At 44.4% G+C, this 17,035-nt stretch overlaps 1 protein-coding gene across 1 annotated transcript in view; it reads right to left on the bottom strand.

The window, feature by feature from the left end:
• Positions 1-2,174: 2,174 nt before the first annotated feature.
• The window catches only part of XYLB (xylulokinase), a 55,380-nt gene continuing 40,519 nt past the window's right edge, over positions 2,175-17,035 (bottom strand). Inside the window, exons 17-20 of the mRNA XM_021717711.1 lie at positions 14,230-14,288; positions 12,582-12,669; positions 9,186-9,280; positions 2,175-2,589 (exon numbers count right to left, since the gene is read on the bottom strand). Of these exons, the coding sequence (XP_021573386.1) occupies positions 2,512-2,589; positions 9,186-9,280; positions 12,582-12,669; positions 14,230-14,288 (320 nt within the window). The 3' untranslated portion in view covers positions 2,175-2,511. The remainder of the gene's footprint in view (positions 2,590-9,185; positions 9,281-12,581; positions 12,670-14,229; positions 14,289-17,035) is intronic.

The following is a 17,035-nucleotide window of genomic DNA, read 5'->3' as shown; positions in this document are numbered from 1 at the left end:
CCAAGTAGCTGGAACGACAGGCGTGCGCTACCACGCCCGGCTAATTTTTGATTTATGTAGAGATGAGGTCTCGCCAAGTTGCCCAGGCGGGTCGCGAACCCACAGGCTCAGGCAATCCATTCACCTCAGCCTCCCAAAGGCGCGGGATTACAGGCTGAGTCACCGAGCCCGGATCCTCGGTCAATATTTTAAGCAACAAGACAGACTCTTTCAAGGTCTTGTTTTCAGGAAGTTCTTTTGGATAGTTTTAAATATCAACTCTATTCCATTGTCTTATCTTTTGACTTCAGGAGATTTAATTTTACCTGTGTTGTCTTTGTTTGCTTATCTTCTTTATCTATTATTTTCTTTCTGGGCTTTTTCAGCTCCTCTTTTATATTGTTCCTGCTGTCTTAGCTTTTCTCATTCTATGTGCCTTATTGTACTTTCAGTCTTATCTGTTTTCATTTGGATATGTATAACTTAGTCTTTGTAAATGTGATGATTTTTATCTTTCTGTTTAAATTCTTTCCCAAGTTTTGCCAGCTCTCTTTTCACACATGGTTCTTGCCTTTTCATTCTGAGTTTTTGAATTTCTTATCTGTGTTATCTCTTTCTTATCTTTGATATCCACAATTATTTGTTTAACTTATTTTAAACTTCATGTTAGAGTATTGTGTTACCATTGACTGTTTCATGTGCCTTTTTCCGTTGGTCAATAACGTAAAATTTCTTTAGCAAGTAATGTGAATGTAAGGGACACCACTCCCTTTCAAGATGGCTTCCTCCATATCAGAAGTGATGCCTCTAGTCCCATTTTCTAAGCCCTTTCCTTTTGACTTCTCATTAGCTACTGCTCTGATCCACCACATCTCAAACCTATCTGTAGCGTTTTTTCCACTCTGGGTGAAATCACAAGTAGTTTGATTTAGCTGGAGTCCTGAGTTTGGTGAGGGCCTGGGACAGAAGAAAAATCTGGAGGATTGTGCAGGAGTTGTCAGAGAGGACTTTCTGTGGAAGCTTTTACAATAATTTTACCAAGGAATAGAAAGGTATAGAGTAAAACAGGAAGGAAAAAGGAAGTCACCATCTATACAGATATAGGAAGAAAACTGAAAGTGAGAATCATGATTTTTCAGCTGATGAAAATACTCCAGAATAAAAAAGAAATCCGGTGAGTGGATTGCCTGAGCCCACGGGTTCAAGACCCGCCTGGGCAGCGAGACCTCATCTCTACAATAAGTCAAAAAATCAGCCAGGCGTGGTAGCACATGCCTGTAATCCCAGCTACTCGGAAGGCTGAGGCGGAAGGATCGCCGGAGTCCAGCAGGCGAGGTGGGAGCAGCCACTGCACTCCAGTCTGGGAGACAGAGTGAGACTCCAAATCAAAAAAAAAAAAAAGAAATCCGGAATTTAGGAAGTTCTCCTAGATAAATGACACAATTTCTGCAACAACTGAACTGCAGGAAAACAGAGAAAGAGGGGTAGGGGGTAAAGGGATAGAAGGAGGGATAGAGAAAGGGAGGGAAGGAGGGAAATATGGAGAGATGGGGGAGAAAGAAGGGGGAAAGGGGAAGTGTGTGAGGGAGAGGGAGAGAGAGAGGGGTGTGTGAGAAAGAGAGAGACAGACAGAGAGAGAAAGAGAGAGAGAGAGAGACAGAGAGAGAAAGGAGGGAAAGAGAAAGTCCTAAACTGTGTCACCTGGTAGATGGTACCTCCCGGTGATGTGGTGCACCCAGAAATCAGGCAGACTGTGCACAGAGCTGAAGGGAGCGGGGAACAGGAAGAATGTTCACCAGGCCAGTCAGGTTTGTTTGGGTAGGAGGTGGTGAGTTATACTTTGTGGGTAAAAAGGAGATACCAGGGTGGGAGTGACAGCAGATGCTGAAAGCAGAGAAGGAAGACAGCACGGAGAGGGACAGCATGGGGCAGACATGAGACCTGGGAGCACAGCTGAGATGAGGAAAGTGGGAACAACAGGGAAGGCCAGGGCATGGGAGAGATGAGGCTGTGGGATCTGGGTTAGGGAGAGGATGGATGGCAGGGTCAATGTATGGGGGTGGTGCTGTGGGTCATGGTTTGAGGAGTGGGCAAATAGGGTTGGAAAAAGGCAGACTGCGGTCAGGGGGTGAGGGAGAGCTTTGCCTCCCCCATGCCGTTGATTCAGGTCCCTAGATTAGCTTCAATTCTGCCTCTGCAAGGGAAAAAGTCACAATTTTTATTGGACATACCCCAGACTCAGAGTTATCTTGCCTCCTGGGATAAAAGATAGGAAAGATGCTTTCTGCCCTGGGGCACGAGGGCACAGGGGCACGAGCGCCCACCTATCTTCAGGATTGTGTGCTGAGACCGGCTTCAAGGTGGTCCTGGAAGGGGCTGGCATACTCCAAGAAGTCAGCATAGGCAGGCAGAGCTGCTCAGAACAGGGAAGAGGATCCCTGCTGTCCAGGGACATGTCTTTAGGCAGTGGGACCAGTGAGTCTAGGCAGGTGGGGACAGTAGGTCCCAGAGAGGTGTCTGGGACTGGGGAGTTCACTTCAGAGGCCCCCGGGTCTGGAACAAGATGTTCTGCTCAAGTCTGGCATACTGAGGAAGGAGAGCCTCGTAGACCTGAAGGGGCAGAAAGAGCAGTTTAGAATGGGACAGAGAAAGATGCCTCTTAAATCTGGTTGCAATAAACAATTTTAAAATTTTACATCTCATTTACTTGCAATTTACCTCTTTTGCAAAGAAAGGGCATCAATTCACGAAAGAGCAAATGCTAGCAGTTCTCAAACCTATAGTCTAAGCTTTGTTTAAAAAAGTGTAAACTGTGACAACTTACAAACCAGTTTTTGTTATCAAATCTACAAAAGTTAAAGAAAATTCTGGGAAGGGTACCTGGAAATGACTGTGTCATTGCACAGCTGGTGAAAGTTTGTGGCTCTTATATACCTAATCCTGAATTGCAACCCATATCTTTAAAAAATAAATAAGCAGGGCTCAGTAGCTCAGCCTGTAATCCCAGCACTTTGGGAGGCTGAGGCGAGTGGATTGCCTGAGCCTGTGGGTTTGAGACCAGCCAGGGCAACTTGGTGAGCCCTCGTCTCTACAATAAATAAATAAGTAAATAAGTAAATAAATAAATAAATAAATAGCTGGGCATAGTATCATGCATCTGTAGTTCCGGCTATTTGGAAGGCAGAGGTAGAAGGATCGCCACAGCCCAGCAGGTCAGTGCTGGGGTGGCCGTGAGTGTGCCACTGACTCCAGCCTGGGCAACAGAATGAGAGTCCAACCCAAAATAAATAAATAAATTAATTAATTAAAAAGAAAAAGAAAGTTAGTGGTACAAACCTTCTGGAAATAAACTTAACTTTCTATCTGTATTAAGGAGTCCACAGCCTGTGACCTAGTTATTCTACTTCTGTGAAGCACTCCCAAGGAAATAACCCTAACGTGGGATGCCAAGTCTACCAAGGGTCTTCTTAGATTCCATTAAATGTTTAGACTTCTAAGACTGTCATGGGCCACTTTGGCCCTCGGAAGGATAGACTGGAGAAACATAGCCTGTTGTCAGAGTGGCTGTAGATGGCTTCTTCAATGGGAGACCAAGTAGTGGTGCAGCCAGCAATTCACACAGTTGTCCAGGAGAGGGTCTCTTTGTCTCCCCACTTTCCCCACTCTCTCCTCTTCAGGCTAAAGTTCAGGTGCAAGGAGTTGCGATCCACATCATACTGGTGCAAGAACCTCCCTGGCTTCAAAATTCCACAGAGGTGTCTCTTATAACAACTTGATAGGTAAGAGACATGCCCAGGAGGAGTCTGTGCACTCAGGGAAGCCCTAAGTAAGACTTCCTACTAGGTATTTAAAATTTTCCCAGTCCACAGCAGTTTCTCAAGCAAAGCCCATTTTTACATGGGCAATGTTGCCTAGTAACACCACTGATAATCCATTTTAATAGATCTCAAGGGAAACAGAGCTAGAAAGTTACCAAAAGTCAAATTCTGATGCAGAATTGGAAAGGATTTTATTAACCCTTTATCCATAGAGGGTTAACTATAGGTGAAAACCTAAAGCAACTGCTCTAAGACATGAAAAATGCTCAAGTAAATCATGGTTCATTAGCCAGACAGAATATTACATACTTTTTAAAAGTGACATATACTGGGAGACCGAGGCAGGAGGATTACTTTGAACCCAAGAGTTCAAGACCAGCCTGGGCAACACAGTGAGACCTCATCTCCACCAAAAAAATAAACATAACAAAATTATCTTGGTGTGGTGGTGTGCAACTGTAGTCCCAGCTATTTGGGAGGCTGAGGTGGAAGGATTGCCTGAACCCAGGAGGTCGATGCAGAGGTGAGCAGTGATCATGCCACTGCATCCCAGTCTGGGAGTCAGAGTAAGACCCTGACTCAAAAATAATGACATGTATGCACGTTCTTAAGAATGAAAATACTTCTGTTGCAATGCAGAAGTTCAAAAGAAGCTACAAAATTATATATACAGTGTGCTGTGTAATAAACCAAAACAAACAAAAAAACAGGGAGAAAAGACCAGATAGAGACACTCTCACATTCTTGCCCTTCATTTTTTTCTGTCTTTTTTTTTTTCCTTTAAGCAGTTTTCACCTGTGGCTGCAAAAAAATGTGTAAAAAATGTAGATGCACTTCAGGAGATCACATATTGTCTTATAGACAAACACTTAAGACCAAGGGACCCAGAGTTTCAAGGGACTTGCAAATAAACACAAGTAGGAGCTCATGCCAATCCCATTCCTTCTTAATTTGGCTTAATTTTCTCCAAAGTCAAGTATTTAACGACTGACCTCATAACTAGGGCCTACTCTTTTTTTTTTTTGAGTTGGAGTCTTACTCTGTCGTCCAGGCTGGAGCGCAGTGACACACTCATGGCCACTGCAGCATCAACCTGCTGGGTTCAGGTGATCCTTCTGCCTCAGTCTCCCAAGTAGCTGGGACTACAGGCACACAGTGCTGAGATTATATAGGCGTGAGCCACCGTGCCCAACCTAGGGCCTACTCTTGATGCAGCTGGAGCAGCTCTGCCCAAGAAGGCTCAGGAACGGTCTCACAGGCTGTCACAGCCAAAGAGAAGGAGCCTGCTGGCTTTCAAGTCCATGGTGAGTCTGAGCTGCCTCTGAGGACTTGAGGGATCCTTCCTTTGCTCTTCCAAATAAGGAAGACACAACTGATGTTCTGCTTCTACCCTGTGACCTTGTCATCTGTGAAGTACTTGGGAATAGACCCCGTGAGTAAAATAAAGCAAAAGGATAACAAGTGACCCTTTATAAAGAGGCCCACAGGAGAGAGGTCAAAGGCTGTCTCAGCCTGTACTGAACATTAAGGAATTGGAGAACAGAGGTGAGGGGCTTTGATTGCTCCCATGCAGGAAATTGCAACGTTCAGAGAAGCCAAGGGAGAAAACACTATTATTGCTTTGAGTTTGCACTTGGGCACAAGCACTGCTATAGGTACCACAGAGAGAAAACAGAGGATGTGGCTCAGCTCACAAGGAGTTTAAATCCAGGTCACAAATTCAATCTGCATACAGGTCACATGCTAACAATCACAGACTCAATCTGCTATTGAGAAGGGTTCCAAGGTTACACCCAGGTTCAGTGATAAAGAGTTCCATGAGCTATTAGTGACTCCTCCCATAGGCAAGCCAGGGAGGGTGGTAGTACACACACGCACAGAGTACTTGCTTCCTAGAATGAGACAGATGCTGCTGCACTGCCCAGAAGCTTTCCCCAATGACCTTGTTCCTTGCCAGTCTAGGAAGATAGAGGATGAAAGAGCCAGATCCTACCCCAGGCTTTTTTTTTTAAGTTGGAATCTCACTCTGTTGCCCAGGCTGGAGTGCAGTGGCATGCTCATGGCCACCCCAGCGTTGACCTGCTGGGCTCCAGCGATCCTTCTGCCTCAGCCTTCCAAGTAACCAGAACTATAGGTATGCGCTACCATGCCCAGCTAATTTTTCATTTATTGTAGAGACGAAGTCTCACCAAGTTGCCCGGGCTGGTCTCGAACCTGCAGGCTCAAGCAATCCACTTGCCTCAGCCTCCCAAAGTCCTGGGATCACAGGCTGAGTCACGGAGCCTGGCCACCCCAGGTTTTTGACAACAAGTGTTGGCCATCTGACTAAGTAGTTGTCTGTTGAGTGTGTGTGAGTGTGTGTGTGTGTGTGTGTGTGTGTGTGTCTGTCTGTCTGTGAGGGAACAGACCAATATTTATCTCCCTGATAAGCAAGAAGTATGTGTGGAGAGACTGTGCCCACAGTGCCACCCTCTGATTCCTGCTTTTGAATATAGTTGTGTGATGACATCTGGAGCGGATACAAATATACTGTGACCGTTTAGAGCACATCTAGAGTAGTACTATCCAATACAGTAGCCACAAGCCATGTATACCTCCACATTCTGGAAACATGCCTTGACCTATAAGTAAAAAATGTATACCAAATTTCAAAAGCTTCATTCAAAAATTAAAATATCATTGATTACAAGTTGAAATGACAATATTTTAAATATATTGGATTAAATACAAACATTATTAAAATTAATTTAACCTGTCCTTTTTATTTATTCTTACTTTTAAAAAATGAGACTACTAGAAAATCTAAAATAATACATATGACTCACATTATGTTTCCATTGTAATAAAGCCATTTTGGTCAAGATTCTTTTTAAGCCTCACAATTAGCAGGTTAAAAGTAGGCAGGACAGCCGGGCATGGTAGCTCATGCCTGTAATCCCAGCACTTTAGAAGGCCAAGGTAGAAAGATTGCTTGAGCCCAGGAGTTCAAGAACAACCTGGGCAATATGGTGAGACCTTGTCCCTACAGAAAGTCAAAAAAATTTGTCAGACATGGTGGCGTGTACCTATAGTTCCTGCTACTCAGGAGACTGAGGCAGAAGGATCGCTCTGAGCCCAGGAAGTTGAGGCTGCAGTGTACCATGATCGTGCCACTGCATTCCAGTCTAGGTGACAAAGTGAGATCCTGACTCAAGAAAAAAAAAAAAAAGAATAGAAAAAAAATGCAGAACAGATGTGCCCACTTCATAGACAAAGAAATAGAGGTTTGGAGATGAGGAATGCTGCTCAAGGTCACCTGATAGCCACACAGTGAAGGAGAGGCAGAAAAAGAATAAGAATCCAAATGTCTTTATCTCAGTCTCTCCAATGCATGGTGTGGCCTCTTAAACAAAAGAACACACAACAGGCCAGGTGCAGTGACTCATGCACTTTGGGAGGCTAAGGTAGGAGGATTGCTTGAGCCCAGGAGTTTATGACTAGTGAGATCTTGTCTCTACAAAAAATAAAATATATTAGCCAGGTGTGGTGGCATGCATCTGTAGTCCCAGCAACTTGGAAGGCTGAGGCCAAAAGACTGCCTAAGCCCAGGAGGTCAAGGCTGCGGTGAGCCGTGATTATGCCACTGCACTCCACTCTAGCCTGGGTGATTCTAACTTGGAAAAAAAAGAACACACAACAGAAAAATAACAGAAGCCTGGCACACCTATGTGTGTGATCTGTCTTGTCACCTGGAAAGCATGAGCTGCTTCCAAGATATACCAGGAGACATTTCTCTATGGCGTTTCTCCACATGTCTTGTAGCAGTTTTTGTTTCAGGCCATCTTTCTGAGGAAACTTGTAAAGCATTGAGACATAGTGTCTCTCTCCAGGGCACGGGGAAAATCTGTTTGCTGACAAGAATAATTAAGATAATGTCTCCTTTGGAGGCAAAGGTTGGACAGGTTTGCTTGTAGCTCCTTTGTAAGGCTGAGAGATTTCTAAGCTCAGAGTCCCTCAGTTGTGACACAGACAGTATTCACCTGGGCCCACTCTGCATAACCCTATGGAATCTGGGGGCCAAGGGAAACTAACACCAGATGCAGCTCATGCTGCCCATCGTAACATGAGGAATCAAGTCTTTGGTCTCTGACCCAGAAGTCTGTGTCTTCTGTCTGCAGCTAAGAAACTGTGGCAGGCTCACTTGTTAGTCCACAAGTCAAGTAAATCTCAGATCCTTCACAGTTCCTTCCAAGGTGCACCCATCCCTGCTCCTGGGCTGCAAGAACCTTCTGCAAACAGGTACAGTGTTGTGTTGGATGGATGGGGGGTGTACTGTCCAGACTCACCTTCAGGAACAGAGAAAGTATTTTCCCAACTGTTGAGAGTACTGTTGGCAGACAGTCTTCAGCTGCCAGCCTCTTTGGGGGACTGCTTCAGCTATAGAGAGCCACCTCACTGCATGCTGGGGTGGCCCACATACAATGATGGATTGACGTGGGGTACAAAGGCCCAGCCCACAGTCCAAGTGGGTAAAAGTCTAAAGGGCCATCTCAGCTTCAAAACTTCCTACAGGGCCGGGTGCAGTGGCTCAAGCCTGTAATCCCAGCACTTTGGGTGGCCAAGGTGAGGGGATTGCCTGAGCCCACATGTTCGAGAGCAGCCTGGACAACTTGGCAAGACCTCATCTCTATAATAAATCAAAAAATTAGCCAGGTGTGGTAGCACATGCCTGTAGTTCCAGCTACTTGGAAAGCTGAGGTGGAAGGATTGCCTGAGCCCAGCAGGTCGATGCTGGGGTGGCCATGAGCATGCCACTGCACTCCAGCCTGGGTGACGGAGTGAGACTCCAGCTCAAAAAAAAAAAAAAAGAACTTCCTGCAGGACTGGCTGAGGGCTGTAAGCCTGCCTCCTCCTTTTCCCTTCTATGATGTGGATCCCAAGAGTACCTCCCCCAGAAACCTAGCATATCTGAGTAGACATCTCAGACTCTGCTTTCTGGAGAACCCAACTGCAATTAGTAGAGTCTGTCTTCACAGGGATTTCCTGGCCTGGGCGATTGCACAGCAGTCTTGGATCCAGATTTGAGATTAAAATGCTAGAAACTCAGCATGTCTTGTGCTTAGGTGGCTTCTACAGCCCAGTGACATGGAAGGGTCCACCCTACGGCATATGGAACAATGAAGATGTATTCGGCAATCAATCTGACCCCTGGCTAGAAAATAATATCTGTGTGTTCAAGCTGATGACATGGCTTCTTTTGCTCCATTTTCTTGATAATTTCAAAAAAGCAGAGTATCCCCTTTAGTTAAGCATATCAAGTTCAATGTAGGTGACAATTTTGGAAAAAAAGAAAAAATTATTCATTTTTCACAATGCAAATGCTACAACAAAATTCTGACGGTCTCTCACCTGAGAAGATCCTGGGCTTGGGGTGACAGCTAGTCTGGGATTTGGAGCTAACTTCACAACCTCTGAAAAGGGCACATCTTTTCCACCTGCAAGACCTAAAAGGGAAAGGCCATTTCATATCAGTGCACGTCAGAAATGAAGATGTTGACCATTCACAGCACAAAGGTTATCGCTAGTGTGACAACCTGTTCGAAAAGTGGATTATACTGATGGTTGCACAAACTCAGTAAATTTACTAAAACTCATTTCATTGCACACTTAAAACAGGTGATTTTTATGTTATATAGAGAATGCTTCAATAAAATTGTTAAAAAGAAAGAAAGAAAGAAAGAAAAATGTTAAGTGCAGGCCTGTCCTCAGTTGGACTAGTCTGTCTTGCTCATTGGTAGTGCCTGTCATGGAGTAGGCCAGTTAGTCCTGACATACAACAGAATAGGAGGGTCTGCCTGTCTCTCCTGTCTCCCTCTCGGTCACCATGTTCTAGCTAGCCTGGTCTTCTCTGCCTCTTTCTGCCTTAGAGCCTTTGCACTGTGTGGAATGTTCTTTTCACTCTTCAAATCCCTAGTCTCTTCTCAGATTAGTTGCAGCTACAAACAGCATTTGTTTGGGGAGTCCTCTCTAGTCCTCCAGCCCTCAGCACCTTCTGCTGTTCCTCAGAGTATTTTCACAATTTGTGGCCAAATATTTGGGTGATTAGTTGTTTAAGGTCCCTCCTGTTGCCAAGCTTTAAACTCCATGAGGCCAGAGACAGTGTCTCTCTGGTCTTGGTCCCCCTGGCCCCCACCATCATATCTGTGGAGCCCAGCACACCAGCTGGCAGACAGAAGGGACTTGATAATTACTCATTAAGCAAATGAGTAGCAGGGCTGGAGAAGAGAGAAGGTTGCTATAGGTGAGCAAGAAACAATGAGGAATTTCTAGGCAAGTTAAGCAGTAGTATTAGATTGACAGAGGGGCCGGGCATGGTGGCTCATGTCTGTAATTCCAGCACTTTAGGAGGCTGAGGTGGGAGGATTACTTGAGCTCAGGAGTTCAAGACCAGCCTAGGCAACATAGCAAGACCAATCTTTACCAAAAAATAAATAAATCAAAAAATTATTCAAGCATTGTGGCACATGCCTGTAAACCCCAGTTACTCAGGAGATTGAGGTGGGAGGATTGCCTGAACCCAGGAGTTCAAGGTCACAGTGAGCCATGATCATGCCACTGCTCTCCAGACTGGGTGACAGAGAAAGACCCTGACTCAAAAAAAAAAAAAGATTGACAGAGAAACACCCCCATTAAGAATGCAGGAGGGCCTCTGAAGATGTGAGGACCAGTTTTCCTAACTAAATGCTAGAGCTGTATGGATGAGGGAATGGGACGGTTGTGGGGTGGTCAGCAGAGAAGCTAATTAGAAGACTCTGGTCCCATTCCACCCATATTCACAGACTGAAAGAATGCAACACTCATCCCCAGACCCAGTTGGGGAGAAGAAATCTCCAGATCAAGTGTGTGCCTCTGGGTGGGGATTGGTGAGCTGGGATTTGGCTCAGGCATTGGTTCCAGAGGGTAAAGTAGGGCAGTGCCCTAGGCACCCTTTGGTAACTAAATAAGGAAAGAAAGGAAAAAATAAAAGCAAAACTCAGTGCAGCACAGCAGTGAAGTCTCTTAAGGGTGACTCCTTTCCCACTTCTGTGAAATGAGAAGAATGAAGTAGACCCCCGACTTCTCATCAGCAACATTGAAGGCCAGATGATAATAGAAAAGCATTTTGAAAGCTCTCAAGAACTTAGAGTCTTTTACCCAGTTGTTCTTTGGGAGAGCGAAACAAAGACCACGTTGGACATGTCAGGCCTCAAAATCATCACCTACTGAATTAAATCTCTTAAAATATTTATTTATGTTGTATATTCCAACAAAACTAGCATAGAAACAAAGGAGAAAGAAACTGAAGAAATTTTTAAAAAGAAAGAAAAACTCATAGGTAAGTGCAAATAAAAGGCTTATGTACTTAAAAATATAATAATCAGCAAATAAATGTCTAAATGATCTTGACACAGGAGGTGACATGACGTGAGAGAAGGTGGATGGAGGGGAGAAATGAAAGAGTTAGAGGTCAGTTATTAAGAGAAGGATATGTCCCCTGATTTATTATCAACACTGGTAGAAAAATGCAAGCATAAATAGGCATGTTAAAAAGTGAAGAGTAGCCTGGGCAGGCGAAACCTCATCTCTACAATAAATCAAAAAATTAGCCGGGCGCGGTAGCGCGCGCCTGTAGTTCCAGCTACTTGGAAGGCTGAGGCGGAAGGATTGCCGGAGCCCAGCAGCTTGAGGCTGCAGTCGCCGGGAGCGGCCACTGCACTCCAGTCTGGGCGACAGAGTGAGACTCCAACGCAAAAAATAAATAAATAAATAAATAAAAGTGAAGAGTAAACAAGCAAAGAACAGAGCCACCAGAGGGAAAGGACAAAGCTTTTGAATTATGTGGGCAGTCGAAGAAGCACCTTGAACAGACAGAGGACAGAGCACTCTGATCCAAATTGGAGGAGGAATGCCCCTGAGGGCTTGTGCTGCTCCTTCCAGAACGCACCTAAATGGGGAACTTCCTTTTATATCTGAAGTTTCAACAAGGCCTCCATCAGAGCAATGGTCTGCCACAGAGCTGTCCAGGGTCCTGGACTCCTGGGCCTGAAGTCTTCTACTGTGTCTCAACTTCCTGTTTTTGCTGAAAGGCAGCTTTGGACTTCATCTGCCTCACCTGCCCTCCAGCTGTCCAGATCCATGTCCACAAGCCCTCAGGTATGTCCTATGTCCTTTTCCAGTGTCCCAGTGCTGAGCCTGACTCTGTCCAGGCCTCGTTCAGTTAGAACCCAACCTTCCTTTCTCCACTTTAAGCTGAGAATAAAGGAACAGAAGCCAGGCGTGGTGGCTCATGCCTGTAATCCCAGCACTTTGGGAGGCAGAGGTAAGAGGACTGCCTAAGCCCTGGGGGTTTGAGACCAGCCTGGGAAACTTGGCAAGACCTTGTCTCAACAATAAATAAAAAATAGTCCACTGGCTATAGTTCCAGCTACTTGGGAGGCTGAGGTGGACGCCTGTAGTTCCAGCTACTTGGGAGGCTGAGGTGGACGGATCACCTAAGCCTAGCAGATCGAGGCTGTGGTAGCTGTTTCTGTGCCACTGCACTCCAGCTTGGGTGACAGAATGATAATCCGACTCAAGAAAAAAAAAAAAAAGGAACAGAAGGCATGGGTTGGTTCTTGTCTGCTGAGAGGGAGAAAAATGAAGCTAAAGTCCCCAAGACTCCAATGTCCCCAAAGACTGGAAACCCCATTCTCCCCTTCTACCCTCCTTAGCCCAGCTAGTGCCCCCACCACTTCCAGAGACAGCTATCCCCCTCTACCAACCTACCGTGAAAAGCTCGGTAGGCAGAACCCACACAGGCTGAGTTGGCAGTATCTATGACATACACCGGGGCACCAAATACATCTGCAAGGACCTGGAGTGGACACAGAGGTTTTACTGTGGTGAATCCTTCCTCAGAGGGAACATGGACTTTTGAGGATACATTTTCCAAGCTCTCCTTCCTGTCTTCTGACCCCTCCATTCTGCCTCTGCTGCCTTAAAAGAAATATACTTGGCCATGCTGCCCGGTGATCACAGAGTGAGGATGACCTGGAGGAGATTCCTAGTGGAAAGCCACAGCTCCTCAGGCTGTCCTCATACTACTTTACCAAAAACAAGGCAGAAGATTTAGAAAGTATGCTTAGCAAATGGTACTGACCTAGAGCTGGGGACAGTTGGATATTAGACTAATAGTAACAAGCCCAAACATACCCTAACCAACAAGGGCATGTTTTATGGGGATAATGATGAAGTTTTACATTTAGGTCCAAAAAGTAAATTGCATAAATTTAGGATGGAGGACCTACACTAAGAGAAGTTCATATGGAAAAAACTTGGAGAGTCCTAGTTGACCAGAGATATTATAATAGATGCCATTGACTCCAGACCTAGATCCCCCCCACTGGGCCTGGGTTCACCCCTCCCCCAGCTGTTGCGAATATAGATAGCTAATGGCTCACAGCCCTCCCTCCTCAAGGGAAATGACATTGGCTGAACAGAGGTCGCCACTCACAGAAGATTATGCTCACCCCTTCCCAGGACAGCCAGTTGGCTCCCTTGTCCCAAGGTAGAACCAGCTCTGTGGTGTAGTTTATGCTCCAGAACTTCAGCCAAGACCATATCCTCACTTATCCTTCTTCCCCTGTCCTATCCTGAGTGCCTCACCTCCTTCCTCCCAGAAGCACTCTTTCAACATACCACTCTTAGAAGAATTCCCTTTTCAGGTTGTGCTTCTAGAGAATCTTACTTAAGACAGGTATATCACAAGTCAACAGCTGATGCAGTTACTCTAACATCTAAGGCAGCCTCAGGCTATACCTCAAAATGCAGTGTCCCCACAAGAGGACTTGATGAGGTGACCACCTGAGTGTCAGATAGCTGCAGGTTGATTCCATTTTTTTTTTTTTTTGAGTTGGAGTTCCACTCTGTCGCCCAGACTAGAGTGCAGTGGCCGCTCCCAGCCACCGCAGCCTCGACCTGCTGGGCTCCGGTGATCCTTCCACCTCAGCCTTCCGTGTAGCTGGAATTACAGGCGCGCGCTACCACGCCCGGCTAATTTTTTGATTTTATTGTAGAGATGAGGTCTTGCCTGCCCAGGCGGGTCTCAAACCCGCGGGCTCAGTCAATCCACTCACCTCAGCCTCCCAAAGGCGTGGGATTACAGGCTGAGCCACCAAGCCCGGCTTGATTCCATTTCTGATCATATGTTTCTAGCATAATGGAGGACCAGGATAGTGACAAAGTCGGACAACTGTGTTACAAGAGTATTGGTTGCGAAATGTAAGACAACAGAGCTGCTTCCTGGAGAGTGAGAGCTATGAGCTCCCCGTTCCTGTGGGAGTAGGAACAGAGGCAGACCTTTCTGCTGAGTCTCTGGCCTTAGATGTAACAGATGTGGATAGGTCACAGCGCAGGACCCACTATCCGCACTTACTTGTAAGATGTCTCTATTGTGAGATGCTCCTCCAGTGGCCAAAATCTTTGTCTTGGGCACTGCAAGGGGAAACAACAAAACAAAATAGCTGAGGCAATTCCTACAAAGCATAAAAGGCTGTTTAGTTCTTCAGTCACAGAGGGCTCGTGATGGGCCAATGACTCCCACATATCACACAGGATTGGGGGAAAGCCGTCTCTGTTCATGCAGCCCCGTCACACTTGTTAATAATTTTAAAAAAGAAATCTTTTATTTTGGAATGTCTATCAATAAGTTTTTTTTCTAAAAATATCTCATCAGACAAGTTTTGTCAACAAATATTTATATAAACATAATTTCATGACACGATTACAGGCACTTTTGACTGAAACATTCAAATAAATCTTTCCATTGGTTACTTGAAGTCAGGTAATAATAATCATAAATAAAAGCAATAATTCCATGTGAAAACAGAAAATGAGGAAGTGAGTGAACGTAGAATAGTTACTATATATAATATATGATGCTCTTTACAAGATCTTCAATTCATATAACAAGCATAATTCTATTTTTGTACTATAAAACTTTAAATTAGTTTTAAACAGACTAATAATATTGTGGCTATCCAAGAAGCAAAACAATGTGCTTTCTTCTCCTCATCATTATTCTCTTCCTCTCCGCTCCATAAAAAATAAAAAAAAAAATTATGGCTGGGCTTGGTGGCTTAGCCTGTAATCCCAGCACTTTGGGAGGCCAAGGCAAGTGGAGTGCTGGAGCCTGCGGGTTCAAGACCAGCCTGGGCAACTTGGCAAGATCTTATCTCTACAATAAACACAAAATTAGATGGGCATGGTAGTGCACGCCTATAGTTCTGGCTACTTGGAAGGCTGAGGCGGACGGATCGCTGGAGCCCAGCAGGTTGATGCGGGGGTGGCTGTGAGCATGCCACTGCACTCCATCCTAGGAGGCAGAGTGAGACTCACACTAAAAAAAAAAAAAAAAAAAATTTATAATAATTTTCTTCATAAGTCAGGAATAGAAGAGAATTTCCTTAAGTTGATGAAGGCCATATATCCAAAACTTTCAACAGACATGATTTTTTTTTTCTTTTTTTGAGTCGAGGTCTCACTCTGTTGCCCAGACAGGAGTCAATAGCATGATCATGGCTCACCGCAGCCTTGAACTCCTGGGCTCAGGCAATCCTCTGCCTAAGCCTCCCAAATAGCTGGGGCTACAGGTGCACACCATCATGCCTGGCTATTTTTTTTTATTTTTTGTAGAGATGAGGTGTCACTATGTTGTTCTGGGCCGGTTTCAAACTCCTGGGCCCAAGCTATCCTCCTGTATCGGCCTCCCAAAATATGGGATTACAAGCATGAGCCATTATGACCAGCAGAATTCCATATACTATAAAAGGACTATTTGAGCATGAAGGCAAAATAAAAATATTTTCAGAGTCAGAGGCCATTCTCCCACATACTCTCATCTCTACATGAAAGAATTAGCCAATGATGTACTAAAGCAAAGACAAAATCAAGTCCAAAAAAAGTGGTGATCACAGACACCAGCAAAATGTATATTTAACATAATTCTTGATGTATAATGCACACAAATTAGTAACAATCTGCAGCTGGAGAAAAAAGGATGAAGAAAGGAGAGAAGAAGGGGAAAACGATGTTTTCCTCTAGTGGACAATGTAATTAATGAAGAGAATATAAATTTTAAATGTTGATAAAAAGCTATAAATTTTAATATCTAAGTTTAAAATGTTAGGGTAGTTATTAAAAGGAAAGTAGAGCCTTCAGACTCACGCATCAACAACGGAAGTGACTTCAGAGGCCAGGAGGACAGCTGACTAAGGAGACGGGGCCACTGCATGACAATACAGGGAAATGACACACACCTGAGTGAGAAGGCCCTATGTAAAGGTATTTGACTTATTAAAAATTAAATATTATGCTAGCCAAACATAGTAAGTTCTAGAAATAGAATCTGTACTCTGGTTATCAGTTTACTACCATGCCCGTTAAGAAAAAGAAAAATGAAAGGGATTGGCAGTAGTGGGAAACTGTCAGGGGAGGTGACAGGGGATTGACAGTTGAGGGAAACTGCTAGGGGAGGGAGGAGTATACCTCATCAACAAGGGTACCTGCATAATCAGCGTTTGTATACCAAACCCTGAATTGTGCACCACATCTTTATAATTTAAAAAAAGGGGCAAATAAATAATATAACATAAAAAAGAAAAATGAAATACAGAAAAATTAGCCAAAGACATTTACAAGATTGTTCATAGCAGCATTGTTTATAATACTGAACTGGAAAGAGCCAAATGTATTTCAAAAAAGAATGGTGTCTTAGTCTGTGATGTGCTACTATAACGACTACCACAAATTAGCTAATGTATAAAAAACAAAAATTTATTTCTCACAGTTCTGGAGGATGGCAAAGTCCAAGAACAGGATGCCATCTGGTTAGGGTCCAGCCTCTCTGCTTCCAATGCTATGTTCTTATATGGAAGATGAGCAGAAAACAGCAAACTCACCTCTGAAAGCCTTTTTTATAGTGGCATTAATACTTTCACAAGGGCTCTGCCTTCATGACCTAACCTCTTCCCAGTAGGCTCACCTCCAAACACTGTTGCATTGGAGATTATGTTTCCAACATGAAATTTGGGGGACCATAGCAAATGGAAAAATATATTGTGGTATAATCAAATGATGAAATATTATGTTGCAATAAAAATTAACAACCTATAACCATGTAAGTTAACACGAATGAGTTCATAAACATGACATTAAGTCAAAGAAGCAAGTCACAACATGAT

This window comes from Carlito syrichta, unplaced genomic scaffold (genome assembly GCF_000164805.1).
Source record: "Carlito syrichta isolate Samal-C Ts95f unplaced genomic scaffold, Tarsius_syrichta-2.0.1 Scaffold310396, whole genome shotgun sequence".
NCBI lineage: Eukaryota > Metazoa > Chordata > Mammalia > Primates > Tarsiidae > Carlito > Carlito syrichta.
The sequence above is the reverse complement of the archived record's forward strand: the minus strand, read 5'-3'. Positions and strand labels throughout refer to the sequence as shown.